Here is a 26,710-nt window from a genome sequence, read left to right on the forward strand (position 1 = left end):
GACAGGCTGTCACTTACTCGTTCACTCAAACTGAGTCGGGAATGGGCTCTTTGCACAGCTCGACTACTTCCTGAACTGAATACCACACCTTTGTTTCCTGTATTTCATGAGTGGACAAACTGATTAATCCAGGTGTGTCTGGCCAATGTCGTTGTAGTTAGTGAGATCAGGCACACCTGGATTAATCAGCTTGTCCACTCATGAAAGACAGGAAATGAAGGAATGTTGTTGAGTTCAGGAAGCAGTAGATTTGTGCAAAGAGCCCATTAAAAGTTGTGACATGTGCCAGTGCCTTGTATGTAATGTAGACTAATGTAATATTGTATTGTAAATACTAATGTAATGTTTTGACCGCTTGTCGATGTCTATTTCATGCGACGCCGGAGATGCCGCTTCTACGATGCGTCAAAAATGAACCGTCTGCCTGCATACGTCGCAAATATCACTACATATTTTCACTTATGCTCTTTTAAATTGGATAACATGAACAAAAAATAAGCTATGAAATATGAAACTTGAAGATGAGTAAGGATTACGATGGTCTTCCACGAGTCATCCCGACACCCCGCTCCAAAATGCACACAGGCTATATTGACGTGTAAATACAATAGTGTAGTGTTCCTCATGTATTAGGCTACTTGGGGAGGGGTGGTATTTATTTAAAAAAAAAAAAAAAAAAAATGATTATTATTGTAGTTCCAGGGTTCCTAATTTGCTTATTTTGGTTGCTGTTTGCTATGGTGCACAGATGCACTGCATCTCAAGTGTGTTTTGCAGCATAAATTGGTCTCATCAAGACGATTTATTTTCTTTACCTGTTTGTACCATTTTATGTTTATTAGGGCCCGAACAGCTACTGCTTGAACCTTCCGATGTCTTCAAAAATGAAGCTTAACTCACAGCCAAAAAAAAAAATGCATCACGGAATTAAAGATTCAGCAAAGACAGTTTTGCACAAACTGCTCCACTGAGAGCAAAGTTTCGGTTCCGCATTGCTGTCAAGCTTTCATGTTTTCTCCCCAGGTGACTGTTTGATTCCCCCTCCTCCAGATCAGGCTGATTAAGTTTAATTTTGTCTTGCAATTTGCCATGCTTGGTTTGACGTCATCAAGGTCATCAAGTTCGCTCAGTTAGTTTGAAATGCTTCCCATGACTGGTTAGAAAATAGATGACAAAAATAACTACAGTACACCATTTTTTATTTATTTATTTTTTTGTTAGTTTGTTTTTTAACTCGCAAATGAATGTTTGAACTACGGTCTCTAACTTCCTGAATTAATGTCTAACTATGTATAAGATGTTCATGTGCAAAACATAAGGAAGCTTTCAAAACCAAACAAACTACATTGGAGTCCGAATAACATTTACACTAATGAGTGGTTGAACAGCTGTTCATGATGTTAGCCGACTTATATTTACAGGCAACGAAAATGGGAGCGGAAATACAAAACGAAAATACAAAGATGAACACAGGAACTTTAAATAGCTTTGTTGAACGTAATGGCAAGCCGTTCTGCCTTAAATGTTTGACATTTTTAGAGCATTTCAATGGCTTCAAATAGTCAGTGGCACTTCTGTGAACTTCATGCAAACATCAACCTGGAATTTACAAAGGGGTTATTTCGTAATCATAGAATGCTCGTTTGAAAAAGGTTAGGCAGAAAAGTAGACATTCATAAAATGTATTGAATTTATTAATTTAAAGATATACATCCATCCATTATTGGAACCGCTCATCAATCTCACGGCGGTTGCAGGCATGCTGGAGCCTATCCTAGTGGTCTTCGGGCAGTACGGGGTACACCCTGAAATAGTTGCCAGACAATCGCAGAGCAAACACAGATGCCATTCACACTCACAATCTCACATAGGGACAATTCAGAGTGTTCAGTTCACCTACCATTAAAGTTTTTCCGGAGAAAACCGACACAGGCACAGGAAGAATATGAAAACGGCACACAGGAAAGCTGGAATCAAACTTGCAAGCTCTGAACTGGGAGGCGGACGTGCTAAACAGTCTAGCATCGTCTATTTTGTTTTAACTTTTGTTTTTTATATTTATTTCATTAACTTTAATTATTTTTTTAAAGCCGGTTTGTTAGTTTTTATTAGTTTTTTAAAAAAAAAAACATAAGTTATTTTAATTATTAATTTTTTATTAGTTTTAGATTTATTTTTTACTTTACTTTTCCAGGAGACCCCAAAAACGGTATGTTTGTTCAACCATTAACATCCTCGAATCGAGTAAGTCATTTTCAACACTTTAGTTTGATAAATCATTTGTGTAAAAAAAAATAAATAAATAAATAAATAAAAATAAATAAATAAAAAGACAAAAAATGGAATGGCTAACGGTATAAATGTTTGGAGAAAATGTGAATTTCACCAACTTAGGACTTTTTGACCAACGCCAGCACTATGGAGTATTTGCGGAAAGCAAGACTTGCAATAAAATAAAAGTAGGCAATTCCCAAATGACTGTTTGATCTTCCTTCTTCTGTACAATTATACAACAATATGCATCCATGCATTCCATTTTCTTGACTGCTTATTCCTCACAAGGGTTGCTGGAGCCTATCCCAACTTGCTTTGGGCAGTAGGCGGGGTACACCCTGGACTGGTTGCCAGTCAATAGCAAGGCACACAGAGACGAGCAAGCACAAGCACATCTCGGGACAATTCGGAGTGCCCAATTAACCTGCCATGCATGTCTTTGGAATGTGGGAGGAGACCGGAGTACCCGGAGAAGACCCACGCAGGCACGGGGAGAACATGCAAACTCCACCCTGGAAGGCCGAAGCCTGGACTCGAACCCAAGTCCTCAGAACTGGGAGGCGGACGTGCTAACGAGTCAGCCACCGTTGCTGCCCCAACAAAATTCAAATATTTTAAAATACATTCTGAAAGCTCATGCATGAAATTCATTTACAAAGATGAAAACAAATGGCGTTTCTACAATAATCATACTGCAGTTAGTTTTAGTTTTGTAAATGAAAAATGTAGTTTGTTAGTTTGTTTTAAAGCATTCTTGTTTATATTGTAGTTCACTAATGAAAATGTTTTTGAGTTTTCAATTGAATCACAATAATATTAATCATCGTCTAAATCAATCAATCAATTTCCTCACTTTCTTTTTATGCAACCTGTCAGTGTTATTCCCGTGCACAAGCAAAACAAAGGCCATAAAAAAACGGAATGAATGAAAGTCATAATGAGAAGACATAATGTGTTTTTCCTGTCGCTGGTGATGCCGTCGGACGGACTTCAGTGCGACGCATCATCACATGCATCCATTTGCCCGTCTTATTAGTGAGGATGCTTCAAGTAAGAACTAGGTGAGAAGCAATGTTTCTGCCAGGACTGTTTAGTGTGACGCACCATAGCCTGCCCCTCTGCTCTACCCCGAGACATGTTTAATTCATGTTTCTTTTTTGTAAAGGTTGGCTGCACACACTCCAAAAGCCATTAAGATCACCATTTTTTCCACTCCCTTGTGTCACACTAACTCTTCAGTTCCTCTCATCCAACAGTCTTTCCTTGTCATTCATTAAATATCTCTTTTTTCCCCATACGTCTTTCATCCTATATTTTCTGCCATCCCTTTTCTCCTTTCACCTCACGCAAAGAGGCTTTTTCCCCTTTGTACCTGCTCCCCGTTCATCCGATGTACACTAGTGCCATCTTTCTTCCTCAAGTGAAACATAACACATAACAATATCTGCTTCCCCGCTAGAACTTTTAGACTCTCTTGAATTATTCACACACATATATCTGCAGCGCATTCCTGACCCTAAGATAAGTGCTTTTATTCTCAATCCCACATAATAAAATCTGAATGTCCTTTTTTTACACTTCTTGGCCGGATCGTCTCACTGAGGTGGGTTTAGTAGAACACGGACGGTCAGCAGATTGTAGGCTATTCTATAAAGGATGGAGGTGGATCCAATGCTGTTGAGTCTAGAAAATCATATCAACTAACCTTTGTTGTACGCTTCATTTTATTACTGTCTGCCCTTTACTATGCAATTGAAAGGTGTCATGACTGGGTCATGCCAGGGTTAAGTTTGGGTCATGCAAGGGTTATGGTTGGGTCATGACCGTGAGGTCAAGTGTCTGTTTTGAACTGATGTAACCGGCATCTAGTTTCAACTGGTCTTAAGCTATGTGATGTCAGGATCTATGTGATGTCAAGAATCTTTATCTGGTCAACAGCCAATCAGATAATTCCATGTCAGTCCTGTTACCCACATGTCTAGCCACAGCCAATCTGATCGATTCACTGTCTATATAAGCCTAACTGAGAAGTGTGTGTTTTGTCGGATTATTCCGCTGTCCAGCTGGCCACCTGCTTCTCTCTCTTCCTCGATGCCTTCTCGTTGTTTCTGGTCAAGTCAAGTTAGTTCAATGCCTTTTGATGTTATGCAAATAAAGTGTTAAGACTCTTATTTGTGTCTGCGTTTTGGGATCCAAATCCAGAACATAACGAAAGGAAATACATGGTTACCATGCACATTTGATACATGCAGTCGATTAAATGTGAAGCATTATGGTTGCCAATCATTGTCATTCCTATGAAAAAAAAAAAAAAAAAAACTTTTTATTTAACAATGTGTTTTTTGTTTAGTTTTTTAATCATATATCATGTACTAAGAGCAAGACAGCGAACTGCATTGTGGTTGGGTTAAATTTAAGACGTAATCAAATAATGCACCCAAAAAAGCAGCAATCTTTTTTTTTGTGATAATACTGTAGTAAATCCAAGTCAGAACAAAATGTTTTCACTTTTTCAAGCCTTTCAAATTATTATCGATAAAATTTACCGTATTTTTGGACTATAGTTTGACTGCTCCTGCGACTTACACTAAGGTGCAACTTGTATATTAAAATTCAAATTGACACCCAAATCCCTGTTCCCTAATTGTGTTGACTTTCTGTGCATTTATAGTATGCTAAAGAAGGTAACGTTAATGCACCAAAAGTGTATGTAACCGCCAAAAGAAAGTAGAAGAACTGTAGTCATGGCAACTCATGTGTGACGTAACTCTGCTGATGCCTCGAGCATAGGTGTCTACCACTATACGGATTTTTGGACACACATGACACGGGATTCTAGTTAAGGTAAGCCACTTTAAACTAAAGAGGACCAACTTTTCCGCAGTTAGAAGTGGAAGTTTCGAATGTTCAACACGGAACGAATGAGCGGAACTAAAACATTTTATAAAATCCAAATGGAAGAGGCTCTGCAGTATGTTTATTACTGTAGTTTTAATACACACGTACACACACAACCGCAAAGCTAATGTCTTTGAATAATGAAAGGCCTAATTTGGCTCTAGCCATGTGTACGTTTTATTCTGCATGGTCAAATGTGTGTTGCGCACACCTGCGCCAGCAATAAGTAGACCTACATACAGTGCCGATGATTTACAATCTCCTGCAGGTACCGTATTTTAAAACATGCAGAGTACACAGAAACACAAGCTGATTTTTATCAAATAATCTCCTCAGGGGTATTGAAGGTCATGTGGTTTGGCGCACATAGCTAAAATGAGTTTTCTCATGCTGACGTTTGCTCCAAGAATATAATTTGCCACATTTATTTTTGGGCCAAATAAAGGTATATATAAAACTACACGCTCACCAGTTTGTCCAAGTGCCTTGTGTTGGTTTAGTAGTCAGATACAGAACTGGCACACCAACACGTCATCAGCATTTCGCAGGTCTCGATGTGTGTCAAGTGGGGGGGGGGAAAAGTTACAGGTATAAATGATTGATAAAGTTGGAATTTAGTCTGACAACACTGACTTGTACAATCCATTCATTGGGAAGGAAGGAAGGAAGGAAGGAAGGAAGGAAGGAAGGAAGGAAGGAAGGAAGGAAGGAAGGAAGGAGTGTCTGACACTTTTGCGGTTTTGACCCACAAGCAAAAGAATTACTTAAACAAGCTGAAAACCTCTGTTCGTACATCATAAGTGCTGTCTAAGAGCATCACACTCATTAAAGTCAAGAGCTTGGATAGTTTCATTATTAATGCAGCTAGCAGCAAAAGGGTCGGGCATTAAAATCATAGCAACAATCTACACATTGTGACACTCTCAACCTGCCTTTGTTACAAATCACATTAAATCAGATCAGAATGCAAAATGAGATTATTCTGCCTCGGCAAGTGTACACAGATGTGGTACAGTTGATTTACTGACAGGTAGCTCTTGTTTTATTTCACAGGAAAGACAAGTTGGATGGGGTTTTTTTTGTGAGTCTTGAATCTATTTGACAGTGTAGGTGGTTCTCATCAAGTTTTTCCACACATGCATGCGTACGCAAGGTGACGCACCAGAGATCACATGCTGTGGGATGTTCATAGTGGCTTATTTAATAGGACAATCTGACTCCAACCAGCAAGCTTTGCATGGAATTTTAAAACACAAGTAAAAGTGACTCCTATATCTGAAGGCTTTTTTTTTTTTTTTTTTTTCCGAGAATGAATCAGAGGTTTTGTGAAAATGTGGCTGTGTAGCCAAGACAAATGGAGCCAAACACAAAGGCATCAAGACACAGCAGGGAACTTTTTGGGTACAATGTCAAACAATGGCTGTAAAAAGAGAACAAATAAGAAGGAGGTAAAGAGAAACAGACCAATCACTTGAAATAAGACTGTAGGTAAGAGTCAGAAGCGCACGGCTGTTCAAAATAATGGACCCATAATTGTAGCGTAGTCTTAATGATCTTACATTGAACAAATAATCTATAGTCTAGATTGCTTGTTCAATGTAAGTCTAAATTCTAGAGTCTAGACTCCAACATGTTAAATGTTAAATTGTCCAAACTGACTCTTAATTGAAATGGTGGTCTCTATCTTTATGTCTGAGTTGAAGTGTCCACATAAGGGAACGGCTGTGCCGTTAAACCGGCTCCCAAAGCAGACACAACTAAAGGTCTGTGCTATTATAGAAAATACTTGATAATAGCCGGTAGCTAGCAAAAAAACAGTGACAGTAACAGCAAATTTGGCATCCATTTAGGTCCCTAAAAATGTGATTGTTTTCGGAGAAGAATAAAGAATACTAATTTCAACAGAGACAATAAGGACCTCGCAGTGGTCGCTGCTCGGGCTGTAACTAGAGCTGCGAGCAACTGGTAAAGTGAGAGCCAATGAACGGCAAGCCTCAGGAAGAAATCAAGTACAAGAAGTGGTATGTAGACTTTAATAGTTACCATGTACTTTGTAGATGGAAAACAAGGGCTGGTAGTCTACAAGCCTTACAGAGTAAAAAGAACATCATATAAGAACTGAAAGAGGCTGCAGTAAATAACTCGAAAAGTATTTCAAAGGAAGAAAGTGGCAGTCTTGTAAATGGGTTTCAGGCTTGATGCAGTTTTTACAGTTAAGGTTTGTTCCACCAAATATTAAATGTTATCTTATCTTAATTAAATATCTGTTCCAATAATTTTGCTCACTTGAAAAGTGTGTGTCTTCAAACAAAAGTTTCTCCATCCTGAGTTGTTTTACATATCCAGTAGTGGCAGTTGTGATTTGGAGTATCCCAAACTGCCAAAGCGAAATCCCAAGGGTACTCAATGTGTCTTTGAGTGTCCCAACCCAGCGACATGCCATTTTACCCCCTTAAGGTACAACAATGATGTGCTTTCTTGGAGAGATGAGCACAGCAGCAGAGAGCAGGTGGGACTAACCAGATCAGAGACAGCACTGTGACAGGGATATGATTTTACTTCTCTTTCTAATGTGATTATGGGGTACAATAATGTCAATTGAGCATAGTATGGCCACACGATTAATGCCTCGTTATTTGGTAACCGCAGCTGGCGGAAGCCGTCATGTTGGATCTCTCACACAAGTAAATGGACGACTAGCTGGTATCTGGATAACAAATCCTAATCAATTTGGAAGTGTGGCATGAAACAGGACACACATTTGGGTTTAAACCATGGCACATTTGAGGCTTCCGGCCTATAAAATACAGAGTTTACTGAAGTGTGATAGAAGGAAGAGGAAAAAATGGAGGAAACGGGGAAGAAAGTGTGCTTGGTAAGTATCCAGGTTTGACTGAGTCTTTATGATGGGGTAGTCGTGCTTTTTCTCCCACAGGCATGCAGACTGTCGAATAAGTCCTCCAGACAAGTGCAGGGGCGTCTGAGGCACTCTGCTTATTTAGGAGTGCAACCTCAGGAAACTCAAGCAGAGAGCCAGACCAGTCACCATGATGCAAAGCTCTGTTCATTCACACAACAAAGGTGATGATGTAAATCAGCATCACTGAGTAGCACAGCCTGAAGCACAATGATGAGATAAAAGCAAGATGAGAACGTTTACATTGCAGTCTTCTTTACGTTTCAAAAAGTAAATACAAAGTTTAACAACAAATGGGTCAGTATGTGATCTTTTAGTCATTGCATGTATCACATAGTAGTTTAAAATAGAAATATGCAGTTTTTGATTACATTTGTTTCATCCCTTCAAACAGATAGAGGTATCTTATTGTGAGTACAATTCCTGTCTGAGGATATTTTCCAACAGTTGCTTCACTTAAAATGCTGAGCTGGAGAGCTGTGTTCAATTCAATCAGGCCTTTGCAAGGCATGCCAAAAGAGGAGGGAAGGATTTACAGACATGGACAAAATTGGTGGTACCGGGACGCTTATGTTAAGGAAAACCCCACAATTGTTATCTATCACCGAAACAACTAAAAATGATGACATTGGAAGTTGCCAAAATTGCATAGCCTCACTTAGCTTTTTTTTTTTTTTTTTTTTTTTTTTTTTTTAAACTTATGGCTACCCAGATAGCAAAGTATGGGAGAATCAATCTTGAAATATGGTTCGGCTTAAGAATCTGTGTTGACACCTAAAATAGAAATTATATAGAAAGCGCAAGGCTGATAAAATGTTGAATCAACGTTAGCTTTTCAACTATAAATCACACAATATCAATGTTAAATCAGAATAGTTGATTTTATATTGAATTAATGTAAGGAATCACTATTGATTCAAGAATCGTCTAAATTGGAATTTACATGTAAATATTAAATTAATATAAAACTTTTTTTAAAGGGATATTTGACAAATTGAGCCATTTTCAGCAGGAAGAGGTTAATATTTTGTCTATAATTCCTAATTAACTATTTGTCATTAACTATTACTTTTTGTTTTTCTTTCACTCACACATACTTACATGGTCTCCTGGGCGGGGAAGCGAACCCACACTAGCCGGCACCGAAGGCAAGTGACAGTTCCACTCTCCGACCCGGAGCCCTTTATAAGCACCTTTTGCCACTTGCTGCCAACTGAAAATGACATCTCAGGAAACAGGTAACGGCCAATCACGGCTCACCTGTTTTCTGGGCTTGGTCATGTGACATTTTCAAACGGAGCCAATATTGGTCGTTACCTGAGCCCTGAGCATGTGTGATGCCATTTTCAGCTGACAGCAAGTGGCAAAATGTGCTTTTAAATGTATTAATTGTACATGAAGAATTATGAAGTTATCAAATGAATTATAGAGAAAATATAAACTCATTACTACTGAAAATTTTTAAATAAGTCAAGTATAAAGTTTAAAATACTGGAACAAAAATATTTGGTAAGTCCATTAGAAAAAGTTCTGATTTTCATCAAGTTTCTACTGATGTCTTAGATGCATAATTAGCTTGTTCAAAATTATTTACCATACTTCTCCAAATGTATGAAAAACTTGGGACAGAAAACATGTTCAATATTTTAAAATATATTAGAAGAAATCAGAAACCCCAAAATTGAAGATAATTGGCCTTTCCCATCCTGGTCATGGCCTCTTCAACCTGCTCATCTCTGGGTGAAGGCTCCATTTGCCCAAGGCGGCGAAAACCCTCTGGCATCTTATCCCAACCGCTCGGCTTTCAAAATCCTGATTTAAAAAAAAACACATAATGCTGCCGTCGGGGCCAAAATCACATAATCACAATTTGGCAAATTTCACATTTTTTCAAAAATCTATAATTTGGTTAGTACACATGTATGGGTGTCAGGTTAGGGTTAGGGTTAGGGTTATTATTGAACAACCAAACAAGTGTTGAAAATGGCTTTCTTTATTTGATGGTCTCCTGAGAAGTTAGGTACAAGGTTTTGACCAGATGCCAGCAAGAAGAGTGTTTTTGACACAAATGGGCCATCCTGGCTAAATAGTCTCTTGAACTATTTCACTTAGTTGTGCTGACAAACTGATCGTGTAGCTGTTGTGCACTGTACTTACCAGCCTTAGACACAACAACATTGTGCTTCAGTTAGTCCAATAGAATATATTTCCCCTCACACGCACACTTACATAACAGAATAGCAACGATAAATATGATTGTTGTCAATAATCGTCCACTACAATAAAGGCTCATATACTTTTGCTGATGTGCCGACTTCAGGAGTCATTGGTTGCCCCTTTGCCAAGATAAATTACATGAGCCATAAACGCTGATCACTACTTTGTGGATGTGTGCGTGTATGTGTGTGTGCTAGAAGTAGTTGCAAAGGCCTGCTAGATTTAGTGAAACAAAAACTAACATTGAAAAAACACGTTTGTAAACAAAACTAGACTAAGTGCAATTACTGGAGAAATTGCGTGGGAATGCAGAAAGCTGAATGCTAGTAGCTGAGTGCATGTCGAATGCTTATGAAGTAAATTGAGAGATAAATTATGAAATTATGACCTTCTGGTTACTGGACAATGAACTTTACCAACTGTTCCACCGAGCAGTGTGAGACACCTGGTAATGATGATAAGTTATATGTACGGAAGTGGGCGTGGAAAGTGATACTTAGAAAAAGTTCAATGTTGGTCCCATTGAAAATGAATGGGGAAAAAAAGTTGATATTAAATGTTAAATTGTGCAAATACTGTAAGTAATGTGGAATCAGACGATAAATAGCCCAGGAGGCGTGAATTTTGGAAGCTAGTTGAAATTTGAACAATATAAATTGGAAGTATTATGTAGGAGTTGTTACGCAGCAAAAAAGTGTGGAGAATAAAAAAAAAATCACAATAACATATGTGTTGCTTCAGCATTCCCACAATAAAATATAAAGGGTTTATTTTAACAACCGAAACTACATTTTATGTTTACAAAATTAACTCAAAGTAACTTCATTGTTCCCCTACTTTTTGTTGGTGATACGTTCCATGCACTCTTGCAATAAGTGACTTTCCACGAAGTAGAGGTTGATTTCTTTAAATTATTTATTTTTTATTTTGAGTGGGATTTACACCTCTATTAAGCTATCATGGACTACACACACGGCTCCCACCCCTCTAAACACTTAGACTTACACTTAAGAAATTTAGCTTTTAGCATTCGACGTGTCGAATAGATGCAGAGCTGCTGATGAGTTTTTCTTTTTAATCTTAAAATGGCCTAGTGTAACTAGAGACTGGGACACAAATGCCACAAGTTGGTCAGTGGTCACAAATGAAAATCCGCAATAAACTGAATCTGCAATAGCTGAACTGTGAAGTAGTGAGGGAACACTCTGTAATCTTATTTTTAAAAAATGTTTTAGAAGCAGGGCTGGACTGCCCATCTGGCATACAGGGCAGATGCCTGGTGGGCCGGCGTCTTTTGGGGCCGATGCATTGCTTTTTCATGATTATTTTCCTCCATTTTTGACTGGCTCACAATTTAGATGAACTATTAATCCATTTGTAATATAGACAGCAAACTGAACCAACATCAGTCAATATCAGTGGCAGAACTATGTGATAAGCAGGGGTAGTCAGGAGTCAGGTCGGAACGGGCTGGGGTGCTTAAGTCGAAATGGTAGGGACCATTTTTTATTTATTTTTTCGTGCCAGTCCAGCTCTGCTTAGAAGTTTCCTCATCTGGCAGCAGCCAATGAAAAGGCAATGCCGAATGACATCATTCTGCGGTGATGGCCCCACAGTCGCCCACAAACATTAGTGTGTTGACAGGGATGTTCCTTTTCCTTGTATTACTTTAGACAGCAAATAAGAAAGATCTAGCTAACTCGACAAACCCAATGCATGGTTTCAATGTACTGTATGGTGTTGCCGTGTTCGCACCATCCTATGCAGAGAGAGAACACTCCAGTTGAGGTTTCAAAATCACGGCCTAGTATAGTCCAACAGAATAAGATCCTCTTCAAAAACCAGAGATACAACAAAACTGAGGCCACCAAAACAACAGCCAACTCTGTGGTTGTGCCCAGAAAGTCCATCCATACATATTATGAATTATGACAATGGGCAGTCTTAAAACAAACTCCCTCCCTCACCAAACACAAATCAAACCTGCTCTCATAGTTGAAGTCTTGTGGCATCTGTTCATATCACACATGATTATTGTGCAATTTCTGTGAGTGTGTACTTGTTTTTTTTTTTACGAAAAATCAGGAACTGAAATCATGCCTTTGTCGAATGAATATTTTATTAATTCTTAAAACAAACAACACACAGACACATGAACAAATGACTAAGGAAACATCACTGTCTGAACACATACACAAATTTTATTCAATATATTGTCATTGATTTTTAACTGATGAACAAGTTCTACTGGATATGAATTTCTCTAAACCTACCAAACAACCTTCAAGGCAGTTAAAAAGACAATTTTATTGGAAAAGCATCTTAGTTCAAAATGCAGATTATCTGTGCCCTACCCCAAAGTCAAATTTTTGGGGAATTTGCTTTGTATTTCTTGTGTAATGCTATGTGTCCTACTATTTACTGGTGCACCTGTACAACTCAAAATCAATGCACTCTTAAAAGTAAGTACATTTTGGAACATGTGGTATATAACGTTTGACATCACACTTTACCTGTCTTTTGAAACTTACATATCAAGGTATAACTGATAAAATAAAGTATCAACTTAATTTCCTGGTAGCAATGAAGTGCATTATAAACTAAAATTGGGAAAGTTTAGCACTTTTCTATACATTGTGAAAGTAAAGCATCTATTTTGCACGGCTATAATTACTGTGTTGAAAAGTAGAACAGAAGAACAGTTCATTGAGTCGTGAAGCATAGTAGCTCTCCATTAAACTCTCGTCAAATTAAAAGACATGCCAGAAGTATGTTTAGCCTGTGACTGTTTTATCATTGTTCTTTTTCAGTGTTTATTTATTCTTTTTTTTCTTGTACCTGATTTTTTTGTGTGAAATGTTTTAATTGTGCATGTTTTTTATTGTCAAGTGGAATCTGACCATGTTCCATGGTGATTTAGCTCTTTAAATAAACTGATTGATATGATATTGCAATTGTCATATGACAAATGTATGTTGTATGTATGTATGGCTCTGGTGGAGAAAACTCCACCAGCTACCACTGCTTGAAGGTAGACCATACACTAGACCTTAAGGTTAAGTTTCCACCAACAAAGCTGGATCAGGATCGGAGGCGGCCAGGTGTGCCAGCTCTGGTTAGATGAAACACAATTTCATTCTCACATCCTAGAAATCCCCAAACCTATGGAAAGAAAAACATTATCAGTTCTACAGAACACAAAGAGGAGCAGCCACCATCACTCGGGTGGTTGTTTTGAGGAACCTTCAGGATTAAGGTCGTTTCTGCTCTATTGCTCGCTCTAAAAAGTAGGTTGAATCAATATTTTACACAGTAAATGGATCACCTGACTAAATGGGATGAACTCAAAGAAAAGAATGTGTCTGCACATTTCTTGTTTTTTGAAGCATTTTCACAGGGCTTAATCTTCTTCGGACTAATTTTGCCTTGGCAAGGCATTACAATTATATATGACCACAATATCCAGTGAAATGCCACAAAAACACCAACAGCAATTTGAAGTTACTAACATTTCCAATGTTCCACCATGATTTTTTTTCCTGTAGTGTTCAGTTCCCTCAAGTCACATTTATTATGCAAAAAAAGATATTTTAACATAAAGCTATGCTGTAAAAAGGAGACCAAGATTTGAAGTGCCTCTGAACCTCAAATAATATCATTTGCTCACGTAGGCTTTTTCTGACTTTTTTTTTTTTTTTTTTATTCACAAAGCATAATACTTTCATTGGACCATAACACATTTTCCGCACAATGTGTTTTGGAGATTTTGTTGTGCAACCACATTATTTCAGTCATATATTTTTATTTCCCCTCTCGAAAAGATTATTTTTCTGTTAAATTGTAGTTTAAATATCACATTAATGGTGGGAAAAGTTTTTAATCATTCATCTTGTTCTCATTTTTTAAAAGATCACGAAAACTTGACATCCACTATTGCATTTTCTCACTTAGCTGCAGTGAAAATGGCCCTTTTAAGAAAACATTGAAATATTTAAAATTTATCCAACCTAGGAACATCCACCAGTTAAGTATTGAGCAGTGAGCCTCTTGAAATGTAAGACCACAGTAGACTCAAACAAAATAAATGATGGACTTTAAAAATTGAATTTACAGTATTTAACATTTTAAAACACAAATGTGCATTAATTAAATTTCCATTAAAAAAATAAACTATAGTATAGTAAATATGTTTATTTTTACGACTAAAGCCCTTTATTTTCTGTACTTTATTGTGTTTAAATCATTATCTTATGTTTGATTTTTAGATCATGGTGAGGGCTTCGTTTCAGCTGTAGTTGGTAAAACTGCCCTGTAAATAAAAATGAATTGAGTTGGTTTGAGCTGAGCTGAATTGAGATAAGATTAACTGAATTGTGTTGAGTAAACGTCATCGTTTGCAGGGTGATAATGTTCTAGTCCAGGACTTTGGTGGCAATACATACACTGTCTCACTTGATCTAATAAGACTGCATGGCATTAAGTACAACTCAGTTGACCATAAGTCATGTGACCAAACGGAAAAACAAATTTTGCTAACTTCCTATGTATGATAAGATAACTGCTATAACAACAGGGTTGCTGACATAATGGTTTGAACCCAAACTTCTGAAAAAATTGTTTTCATTATGGCTGGTGCCTTCAGACAAAAGATAAATACATCCATATCCTTTATTTAAACAATTATGATATGATACATGAATAAAGCTGAAACAGATTATCAAATATCATCATCTTTGGTAGCTCTTTAAGACATCTTGTGTAAAACAAAAGACACTGTAGACATTTAATGTTCTTACGTGTGCTGCTATAGGATCCTGGCTGATGATCCTGCTACATGATCTACCATTTACCTGAGCCAGAAGGAAGTGTTTTATTCTGTTTTCCCAAAAGCAGGAAGTTGGTAGCACATATACCAAATTAATCGCCTGGACCTTTATCTAAAAAGGCAGTGCTACATTCCTCTATAAACTTTAAAACTAACTAGCAACAGTACCTGACTGCAATCAATACATATATATTGCGTAAATCACACACAAAAAATACATTTTTTCATAAAGAAATTGGTTTTCCATCTGTGCTAACAGGATTAAGGGAATTATTGCATGTAGAACTAGACAAAGTGCAATTTCTGGAGAAATTGCGTGGAAATGCTGAAAGCTGAATGCGAAGATTTGAATGCATGTGGAATGCTTATGAAGTAAATTGAGAGATAAATTATGACCTCCTGGTTACTGGACAATGCCCTTTACCAACTGTGCCACCGAGCAGTGTAAGACACCTGGTAATGATGATAAGTTATGTGTACGGAAATGGGCGTGGAAAGTTATACTTAGAAAAAGTTTAATGTCGGTCCCATTGAAAATGAATGGGGAAAAAAGTTGATATTAAATGTTAAATTGTGCAAATACTGTAAGTAATGTGGAATCCTACAACATATATACATATATATATATACACCCCGAGAGGTGTGAATTTTTGAAGCTAGTTGAAATTTTAACAGTGTAAATTGGATGTATTATGTGGGAGATGTTACGCAGCAAAAAAGTGTGGAGAATAAAAATAACATGTGGGAATGCTTCCACAATCAGGGAACCCTGGTGGGTTCGTGCTATTTGAGTATCTTTCATAAATGTCTAACAAACACCCAAAATGATAACAGAAAAGCTTAAAGTTTTAGTTGTATGGACTTTGCCGTTATGAACTTGCAAGTTTCAGGGGGCGCTCATGACTCACTCAGCATCATCAGCAGTTGGCGTGTTGTAGCTTTGGAAGAGCGGTTGCATGAAGAGCCCCAGTGTTCCTATCACACACACCAGGATGAAGATCCACAAAAACAAACGGTCTATCACCATGGCTACGTACTTCCAGTCCTCTATTATCTGAAAAATAACACACACAATAACCCAATGTTTTGGGGTGTTGAAGCTGAAATGTGCGGGAAGGCTTGTGTTTTATTCATGCCTGCTGGGATTGGGAATGCACCAGCACACCAAATGCTTATGATCCACTAAACTAACGCGCAATTAAGATTCTGTAATATTTATTAAGCAAGGGAGCGTTGTGAAAGTTTTAGAATCTGAAGTTGTACATTTGGGCTCTTTTTCCGTGTGCGCTTGGGCGTAAAAACTGCCGCATCTTGATTTGCGTGCTGGTTTGGAAATGTGGCAGACGTTCCGGCGGACCGAGGACATTTGCTCTTACACTACACCACCGCACCTGACAATTTGGTGGCAGAAAGTAAGCTAACCTTTTGACTGGCTAAATGCAAGTCTAAGTTGTGGCGCTGGGGATGTAATGCCTGCCTGTTTTTGTCATAAGTCTTTCATTGTCTTCGTCTTTCATTCATAAATATGACAACAGTGTGCATCAAACCCTCTGAATCATTGTGAAATCTATTCATTGAACATGTTACTATTGTTATTGTTGACTAATGAAATTAAAGGTGCATTTTTACTCAAGAAAATGCACTATATAAATACAGGATGTTTACACATGAACTCCTTCTCAATCTACACCTTTGGGCTTCTGTTAATGTGTGGTGGTGATTTTTTCCTAAAATAATGTATGAAGCCCATCATGATTTTTTTTTAAATCAAATAACATGCAAATCAGATTTAAAAAAAAAAAAAAAAAAAAAAGGGGGGGGGGGGGTGAGTGCAAATTAAGAGGAACTGATATTTTTTTCCAAACCTAAACACAGGAAAAAACAAAAAGAACGATTCAAGGTGTCAGTTTTTGAAAATGTCATGACTGCTTGCTGTCATTCATTTTGTGTTGATCGGGGAAGATATCACAACTTTTACTTCTTTCTGTCCCCCTTTCATTTATATAAAAAATGAAATAAAAATAACATGAAATGAAATTGGTATTCTAATCTTTATTATCATTTTAAAATCACCCACCTTTTGTGGGGGAGGGGAGTCACACATGGACGTGAACAATCGGGTTGGAAGGTCTCCAAGTGTTGTTTTTGTTGTTGCGCCAAATTCCCAAAACAAGTCTAACTGACAGCAGAAATGTATTTTAAGTTTTTACTCTTCTACTTACATATATATCCGAGTCTAACTTCACTTATTTTTTCTTAAGTACATCAGTTGAATCTATATTCCTACATTTACCAAACTATTTTATACGCTTACTTACCCCTTCATCATCATCTTCCGTCTTCATGTGCTCAGCGATGTATTTCACCCCTTCGACCGCCTCCTCCAGGTCTGCGTCCCATTGCGAGCGCAACGGCCTCGGGATGTCTGAACTTCCCCCACCTGCATCCGGGATGTCTCCCACCCTCCAGCAATACTTGTGGGCCCAGTCCGCATTCACATAGAATGAGTCCGAATTCGCTTGAATCCCGCCAAGTTTTATACTTGAGAACCGTTGTTTATCAGTTGCAGTCTGAGAAGGACTTTTTCTGCCGGGGTTCCGGTTGCCATTCTTCCGCCTGAGTTTGCTGCGGGCGTTAGTCGCACCTGGGCGCCTCATGAGAAGAAATGTGGGAAGTTGTACTAAGAAGAGGCGGTTCACCCATTCAGGCATATGGTGAGTGGACGGGGAGCGGTGATGGACGTTCAGAACGCACACGGTGGTCACAATGGAGAACGTGACTAGCACCATGGTGAACATCAGGTATTTACCTAAAATGGCAGAAGAGATGTAACCAATAAATTATATTTACAAATAAATCCCAAAACAGTGTAAAAGATTTAAAACGTTTCCTAGTTCACATTAAATGTCATTGGTGAAAACGGATCTCGGTGATGAAAACTATATTACAACTAGTTCTGCATTATTGGTCCCTACTCCCAAATTCCTGCGAGACTATTTACAGTACATTAAAATACTTGATGATGTCTTACTATATTTATTATTATATTGAATAGCTATTTTGAATGGAATTTTTGCTCTTGTCATATTTACAATGCCACAAAAATGAAGACATGGATTGAAAATCAAAGTGAGAAAATTACTAGAGTAAAGGCTAATAAATCCAATGGGAATTTCATCAATAAAATTTATAATATATTGTGTATATGACCTCCATGCTTGATGATGATGATGATGACTGAATAAATTATTTTGTGCTTCTTATTTAAGTTTATATTCATCAGGAGCACAGATTGGACCTTGTATTTTTTTTCTCTCTTCGTCCTTCCTCAGTTTTTGTATTATTTCATCTAAGTAACTTGGGCCGCTAACTAGCGAACCGCCAGGCTTCCCATTCTGTCGCCCACTGTTGGTTCTGTTGGTATTTTTCGTGATTATCGGACCAGTTGTGGCTGCGAAGACAGATTCCTTGTGTTTTGACATATTTGGCCAATAAATCTGATTCTGATTTATTAGTCTCATCACAAATGATTAATCAACTTTTCTGGAGTTCAGTTTAAAGTGAATTGAATTTGAAATCTAATTTTGAGTTTTCTTTCATCTTTTAAATGTCATTAAAGGCACGAGACTTTTCGAGAGCTAAAAAAACAAAGCATAGTCTATACTATACAGTATAGTATTCAACGAGGATGGGCATATCGATTCATTGGTATCCATATATCGATACTCATACAACTATTTAAATGGATTTGACAAAACATTTGTAAAAACATTTGTAAATTTCATGAATACATGATGTTGTTGGTTGTGTTCATGTGAACAAAAATAGAACTCACCAATGAGAGGTACTGCTAGAGAGGTGGGCGGTACAATCTTTGAAATTAGTAACAGGAACACAGTAAGCGCCAGCAGCACTGAGATACACAACGTCATCTTCTCGCCACAGTCGGACGGCAGGTAAAACACCAGAATAGCCAGAGAGGTGATCAGCACGCAGGGGATGATCATATTGATGGTATAAAACAACGGCTTCCTTTTGATAACAAAATCATAGGTGATATCGAGGTAAGTGATGTCATTCGGGTCCTCGTTTTTGCGTCCCGGGAGCGAGACAATGTCCCACTCTCCGCTGGGGGTGAAGTCGTCACGGCTGGCAAAGTCACTGGTGAGAATCAGGTCCACTTCCGTGTGATCGTACGTCCAGGAGCGGAACTTGAGGGTGCAGTTCTGCTGGTCGAAGGGGAAGTTCTGCACCTCAATGGCGCAGGCTGATTTGTAGATGGCCGGGGGGAGCCAAACGATGTCGCCCGTGTTGGAGACCACAGTGTTGCAATAGAAGGACACTTCATACACACCGTCAGCGCTGTGACCACATGTTGGGGAGTAGAGGGGAAGGATTAGTAACACAGAGGTATGGCATAAAAATATCATCTCGGGACAAACACAAATCCAGTTCATTTTGATTGCTTTTGATATTTTTTTTAGATTGTGTGTTTTTTTTTTTAATGATATACATACAATATGCCATAATATGATAATATGCACTAAAATGTCATTTTCGTATACAGCTAGTGTACGAACACAAAAGGTTCCGAGAGGTTGTTTCTAAGTCAAATTTGTTTGTAAATCGAATCACATTAAATTCTGTCAAATTATTTTTTTAAATAAAATAATAAAAATGTGTAAAAATAAATAATTAAACAAATGAAATTATATACTGTACCTTATATATACATTCTATAAAGTACAGGGAGTCCTCGAGTTACGTTGGCGTTCCATTCCTACGCTAGCGATATAACCTGAATTTTAACTTAAGTTAAATTTCCCCATTAAAGTCAACATTTACATCAAAATAATTTGCATAAAAATCTAAAATACATTTAAAAAAAAGAAAAAAAAACATGCTGACCGAATGAAGCCCAAGTCTTTGATGTCCGTCGGTGTCTCTCCTTTACGCGATCTTCTTATGATGTTTAGCTTCGTTTCGATGGTAATTGCTTTCTTTTGTCTGGACCAACATTGATAGAAGACGTAGCTTTCTTCTTTGGGGCCATGATGTGGGGAAAACAAAGGGTGAAAAAGCCAAAGATTCTCCCACAAGTGCACAAGCGCAAGCACTACCTAAGGGCTAAATAGCAGACAAGGGGAAAACACTGCGGGCTATAAAGGCTAAAATGGCGGACGGGGCCAAAATGGTGGACTGGGTGTAACTCCAGGACTCCCTGTACATAAATTAAATTAAAAAAAGTACATTAAATTACATCATCCATCCTCCATTATCTGAACCCCTTTTCCTCACAGTACATTAAATGTTTTTGAAAACGTGTGGCAGTAAGAGTTAACTTTAAGAGGGACATCGACTTAAATCCAAAATTATTATTTCATTATTCATCACGCCCATTTATTTACATTAAATATTTGTTTGAAGTTGAAGTTTTTGTTGATTTGTTTTGGTGTGTCTTATTTGTTTATTTTGCTGATTTTTTTTCTCCATTTACCGTAGTTACTGTGTAACATTGTCCACTTCTGTGTTAATGATGGCTTTTTTTCTTGCAAACTCAACATTGCCTTACTTTACTTTTGTTTATTTAGATGGACCTGGATTCGTCCTGCTATTGTGATTTAGAGAGCCCCACAAAATAGTGTCTGTACAGAAACAGATGAGGCAGTGGTAGTTTTTGGTCTTTTTGTTGTTTTTGTTTATGCAATTAATAAAGACAAATAAATGGGATTTAAAAAATAAAAAAAAACACTGAAGTTAGCTGAAGCAAGCAGCAGTACACTTAGAAAACTACAGAAACACAGGGAAAAGACATCCATATCTTCCACTTCCATATCTCTGTCGGCTCGTCATTGACAGCTGCCGACTTTTCGGTGAGTGCTTCTGCATTTTGCGAGTGCTTTATGAAGCAAAGACTAGAAAAAAAATATACAGACTGAGATGGACAGTCTTTACTGACCTGGATCAACGGACGCAAAACTGCTTCTGCCAGTGCATAATCCATGTATTTATTCAAGGCTTCACGTCGCCGAAAATGTGTAGGCACCCACGGAAAAGTGGACAACCGTCAAAAACGAGCCAACGGAGAGACGGAACTGCCCGCCTCTGCGAAACTTCCCACAGAAGGCCGCATCAAATAAAAGACTGAACGTTGGATCTGCCATTAAGCCGCCATTCTGCCCTCCACTGAACTTGAAAACAACTTGCACTCACTTGTTGTACAGCACAATATCAGGAAGCCAGAGTAGTTTAGAGGGTATTCGAAGCTTCTTAATGCCTTCGTACTTCTCTGGATCCCATCTCAGCCTGTAGTCATTCCACTCCTGTGAAAAGATGTGTTCGTCAACCAAATGAAATAATGGTGCCGAGTGAGCATTGTTTACCTGAGACAGCCACAAATTGGTCGTCATTATCTGCTCTCTCTCATTCTGCAAGACAACAACAATCCCACATTAACATTTTCTCTGTGATGTTGTTTTTAGAATTAAAAGCCACTAATAATCTTTTTTTATCAGGCTTTTTACTTTGTGGACCTGATTTTGACATATTGGGTGGTTGGATTAGGTCACTTAAGTCCTTACAAAAGGCCCTGGTCCAAAATCCCAGGTTAAAATAACAAAACATTTTGATGGCTTCTCGGGCTATAAAACATCTGCAATATCTGATGATAATAAAATAAAGTTCATAAACCCATCTGACTCATTAGCCAGTCAGTTATTATGTAGCCTGGGCAGTAGTAAAATGTATCAAATGATGCTTAACAACTGGCCTCTCTCCTTTGGAAATTGTTTGTTAAACCTAACAGGAGTGAGACAGTAATGACAATGATGATGAATATACTCACTACGCTGATGAGCTGAGACAGCGACACCCGAATGGAGATGGTGACCTGTTGGCTCTTATTGACAGCCGGTCTGATCAGTTTGTTGTAGCGTTCAGGACCAAGCAAGAAATTGACCAGACGCTCTTCAGCACTCTCTGCTCTGCTGCCTGGAGAGTCACAACAAATTTCATACCTTCATTCTTTTTTTTTTTTTAAACCGCTTATCGTCTTCAGGCTCATAGGTGTTTCCTCATAACTAATATAAAAGTAGTTTATATGATGAAAAGAATCTGGCGTGTTCATTGCAAGTGTTTTGAAAACGTCTGCCTTAAAATGACAAGTTTTGCACTTGTATGTTCGTCCAGCGTGCCACCACACATTCCAAAAAAACATGCTGAAAGATACAAGCATGGATTCCATCATTTAAATAATTGAAACCGTGACTTGAGGGTATCTCTGCCTTGAGTACAATGCGTTACTCTCTTTTCTGTCACACAACATTTTTGTCAAATGAATTTTTGTTGTGGAGATGTCAGCTTGTGGTGATGTGGTTTCAACCAAAATAACTTATTTAAGTAAAAAAAAAAAAAAAGAGAGAGAGAGAGGGAGAGAGAGAAGTCTTGGGAAAATAAAGCAAGTTGGTCATCCTTTCTTCAGATCGGATTTCTGCTTCCTTGATTATATGTTGCAAGGGCCATTGGTAAATTATTAAGGGTGCCCATCTGCCTCTAGGTAGAGATATTTTAAGTTAATGGACACCACATACAACCAGGTCAATGCAGTTGGCTACTGAGAAACAAGAAATTGAGGAAATACCGCACAGCCATTTCTGTACACACTCACTGGACTTTTCATTAGTTTACCTGCAACATCCAACAAGATTTAATCTAAAAAGTGTAGCCCATTTTTTTTCCCTCTGCAAAGACAATATTGCAGTGCTGGGCGTTATTTCTAATAGTTTTTCATGCTGATATTGCTGAAGACGGAAACCAACAAATGCCTCATATTGAATAATGTTTGGTTCTGTAGGGGTTGGGTTTCGTTTGTTATGGGTGTTCTGGTTGTTTTTGTCTGTAGTTGTTTTTGTCATGTGTTCCTGGTTTCTTCCCATCCATCCATCCATTTTCTTGACCGCTTAATCCTCACAAAGGTCACGGGGGGAGCTGGCTCCTATCTCAGCAAGCTCTGGGCAGTAGGTGGGGGACACCCTGGACTGGTCGCCAGCCAATCGCAGGGCACACAGAGACGAACTACCATCTGGTTTCTTCCCTTGTCCTCATTATGTCTAACCACGTCCACCTGTGTGTCTTCCCTTCCCAGAGTGTGCGTGCGAGCGAGCGAGCGAGCGAGCGGAGAGAGAGAGAGAGAGAGAGAGAGAGAGAGAGAGAGAGAGAGAGAGAGAGAGAGAGAGAGAGAGAGAGAGAGAGAGAGAGAGAGAGAGAGAGAGAGAGAGAGAGAGAGAGAGAGCTAATGGGGTATATGCCACGGAAGAGGCGGGACTGTTTTTTGCACATCGGTTTGTTTCCGGTTCGGTTTCCGACATGTGGGCTGCGTCAAAAAATACTTGTGCTTCCGACTTTGTGCCCCTCGGTTGCGCGTTGCGGAACGGAAATAAACTGATGTGCAAAATCACATCCAGCCTCTTCCGTGGCATACTATAGCCCATTGTGTTTGATTTTTAAGGCCCCGTCCACACGAAAGCCCGTTTCAATGTATCCACACAAGTTTCTTACCATTTGGGAAGTTCGTCCACACGGTGGCGCAATTTCGCAGCTAGAAACCAATCACTTTTGGAAGCGGGCCCCAGAGTGGAAAGATTTCGAAACGCGCCCCTGACGTATTGATGTGGACACCATATGCGTGATACTGCTCCAGTGATGATGTAATTCTTGCGTGACTGCACCGCCTGTCTGTCAACAACAATGGCGGATAGCCGTGTCGTCGTCGTTTTGCGCAACCTCTTAGCTTGTTTATGCTTTTACAGCAAAATGTTTTGTGTGATGTTGTTGTACTTGAATCACCGGACATTTTCACCTTTCCTGTGTTTGTATCACTGATCTGAAAAAATTACTAGATAGCCGATAGCCCACACGCCCGTGCAAGCCGTTGAAGCGACATGGCAGCCATCTTACTCCTCCCATCTCACGAGCAGACTACTTTGAAGCCCCCCTTTTCTTTTATTGCTCAGTTGCTATACCCCTGTTGTTTCTACTAAGTACTGTCTCAAATGTTCTCTAATTTCGATGTAAATGTATAGGATCGTATGCGGAGAAAAGAAACGTTTCTTGGGAGGAGCAAAATGGTGGCCTCGCGGCTTCAAAATTCTTGGCCTATCGGCTATTCAAATCAGTGGTTCGTCTTTTTCGCTGATTCTTCTTTTACGCTTTCCGTTAACTCCCTGTCGCGGCGTAATCTGGACTTGGCATATATATTACAGCTGTTAAACATCCTAAGCGTCTTCTTTTGGACACTCGCATGTCTTGAGATGGTTTTGTCTGTAACGAGATTTGTTTGAGGAACAGGGCCTTAGTTCAGCCAAGTCTTCGCAGTTCAGCCAAGTCATTGCCACAACCACAGCCAGCCAAGTCATCTCCCAATTTCCTGCTCATCTTTTGATTTTCATTCAATTCTTTTCCTCTTTCTGATCGCCGTGCTTGCTTCCATTCTGGTCCATAATACGTCACAACCCCACATTCTGACATATTGTAAATACCTCAGCAGGATGCAGTGCAGTTTTAAAATACTTCAAACTATGGTTATTATTGTTGATGATGGTGATTTAAATTATTCCAGCAGTGTTCTATTAATTAAATGCACACATCCCTGACAGTGTAATTCAAAACTGAGCATTGCTATCTTTTATTTAGCTCTTGCATTGATCTTGTTGGAGGGAAAGTGATCTCACAATATTAGAGGACATTTATACTGGATGTTTGAATAAGTGTTTCTTTTATAAAATTGTTTCTTTGCCATCTCAACATCATAAAATATCAAAGAGAAGGAAAAAAAAAATAAGGAGCAAGTGATCCATTCTTATTGGAGTAAAACAATCACACTGATGCACGGTGCATGCACTTGCGTGTGAGCAGCATGTACAGCCTAGACGTAGAAAAAGACCAACAAAACAAATACAAAGAAAGAAGCAACTATACTTATATATCTGTAGAAAGTACACAATGAAAAGCATCTTACTTGTAATAAGACAGAGTGTAGCGAGCAGTAGAACAGCGTTGATTCTCATCCTCATCCTCGATCAAACTTGTGATAAAGGAAAACAATTAGTTAAAATCTTAAAATTGAAAAAAAAAATAAAAAAAAAATACTTTATTTTGTACAACTTTCGCACTGGTGGCTTTTTAACTACTCCAGATGTTTTTGCAAGCAATCACAGGCACACAAACTTTAAATTTAAGAAGAAACGTTGAGTTCTGTCATTTCTTGTATTTTACAACATTCGCCCAAAAAAAAAAAAATGCCACTACGTGTACTTCTACGTTCGAATGAAACTGTCAGCACTCACCTTAAAATCCGCGATCCTTTTCTCCTCGGATAAATCTCCAAGTAGCCTAATTGCTGAGGGCGCGCACGCACCTCCCCACTTGAGACATCTCAACTATGAGGTCCGCCAACATCCGCTCCGTGGAGGGGAAAGAAGGGAGGTGTGTGCGTGTGGGGCGGGTTGGGGGCGAGGGGGACTATTCGCGTCATAATTTGTAGTCAATGCTCAGTTTCTGCTCTGCTGGCCTTTGTGGTTCTTGTGCTGTGAAAGCCCAAAAAAATGTCCAACAGTGAGTCACTTAAAAAAATAAGAATTGTAAAATAACAAGTCGTGCATAATTCTTTATAAAGCAACACATGAACATGCTCCTTGATCAGAACTGTCATACCACATTTGTCACAGGCCAGCCATTGTTATGGTTTCATTCACAGGGAAGTTATGTATGAAAACGGGGTAAATGGATTTCATTACATATCTCATCACATTATTAGCCACAATAGTCCCAGAAATTGTTACCACTATATAATATATACACTCACAGAAATCACTGTCTTTTAAGGTTTATTTATTTTTCTTTACATAACACATTCCCATTTACTTTTTTAAAAGATAATTTTAACACAAATCTACCAAATAAACCTTATATGATACATATTCATTAGTCTAAGCGTATTTATGTTGAAATGCATAATACTCAGGTTTATGTATTTAGTATTAATAAATTATAATTACTTGTTTTTGTTTGTTTGTTTTTTATGTTTTTGGGATGGATGCATTCAGTTTCGTCCCAAAAAAACATAAAAATGTAAAAATTAAAACAATGAAAAAAATGGACATAAGTGTTTTTCACTTAGCAGCAACAATATGCTATATATAGTAGGAATGTAAAGATATCCAAATGTCAAGATACGATACCGCGATATGAAACTCACAATAGGATAATTATCACGATATTGGGGAGGTTGGCGATATTTAAAAAAGGTCACAATATTGTAAAAAAATTATCTCATACATTAAAAAAGCATAATATTGTGCTTTTGTAAATAACATCAATATTATGTTATTATTATTATTATTATTATTATGTTTCATTATTAGTATGCTATTATGTTGTTAATGCACGGGATTGCACGCACACATTGAGTTCTTCCACATATTGACTCGATTTACAGGCATATTACGTGCCCATTCATTTGACAATTAGTGTGCATTTTAAATATAGAAGGACCAAAACATGCCATATGAAAATTCAACTGC

General features: G+C 38.3%; 1 protein-coding gene and 1 long non-coding RNA gene across 3 annotated transcripts; one reads left to right on the top strand and one right to left on the bottom strand.

Moving 5' to 3' along the window:
• The first annotated feature begins 7,837 nt into the window (after positions 1-7,837).
• LOC144020340 (uncharacterized) lies at positions 7,838-8,329 on the top strand. The gene is made up of 2 exons (XR_013283854.1): positions 7,838-8,047; positions 8,108-8,329. It is a non-coding gene; the product is annotated as an uncharacterized LOC144020340 (long non-coding RNA).
• Positions 8,330-12,485: 4,156 nt separating this feature from the next.
• chrnb5a (cholinergic receptor, nicotinic, beta 5a) lies at positions 12,486-25,596 on the bottom strand. Of its 2 annotated transcripts, none has more exons than XM_077524804.1 (9): positions 25,475-25,596; positions 25,147-25,212; positions 21,976-22,121; positions 21,515-21,559; positions 21,345-21,454; positions 18,967-19,493; positions 17,450-17,940; positions 16,040-16,106; positions 12,486-13,468 (listed from the first exon to the last, which is right to left on the bottom strand). In XM_077524804.1, exons 2-9 carry the CDS (start codon positions 25,199-25,201, stop codon positions 13,446-13,448), a joined length of 1,464 nt encoding a protein of 487 aa, XP_077380930.1. In that variant the 5' UTR covers positions 25,202-25,212; positions 25,475-25,596; the 3' UTR covers positions 12,486-13,445. The 2 variants fall into 2 exon arrangements, with proteins under 2 accessions (XP_077380930.1, XP_077380929.1); XM_077524803.1 differs by having other exon boundaries at positions 16,040-16,185.
• Positions 25,597-26,710: the final 1,114 nt, after the last annotated feature.

The sequence above is a fragment of the Festucalex cinctus genome, chromosome 6, assembly GCF_051991245.1.
Source record: "Festucalex cinctus isolate MCC-2025b chromosome 6, RoL_Fcin_1.0, whole genome shotgun sequence".
NCBI lineage: Eukaryota > Metazoa > Chordata > Actinopteri > Syngnathiformes > Syngnathidae > Festucalex > Festucalex cinctus.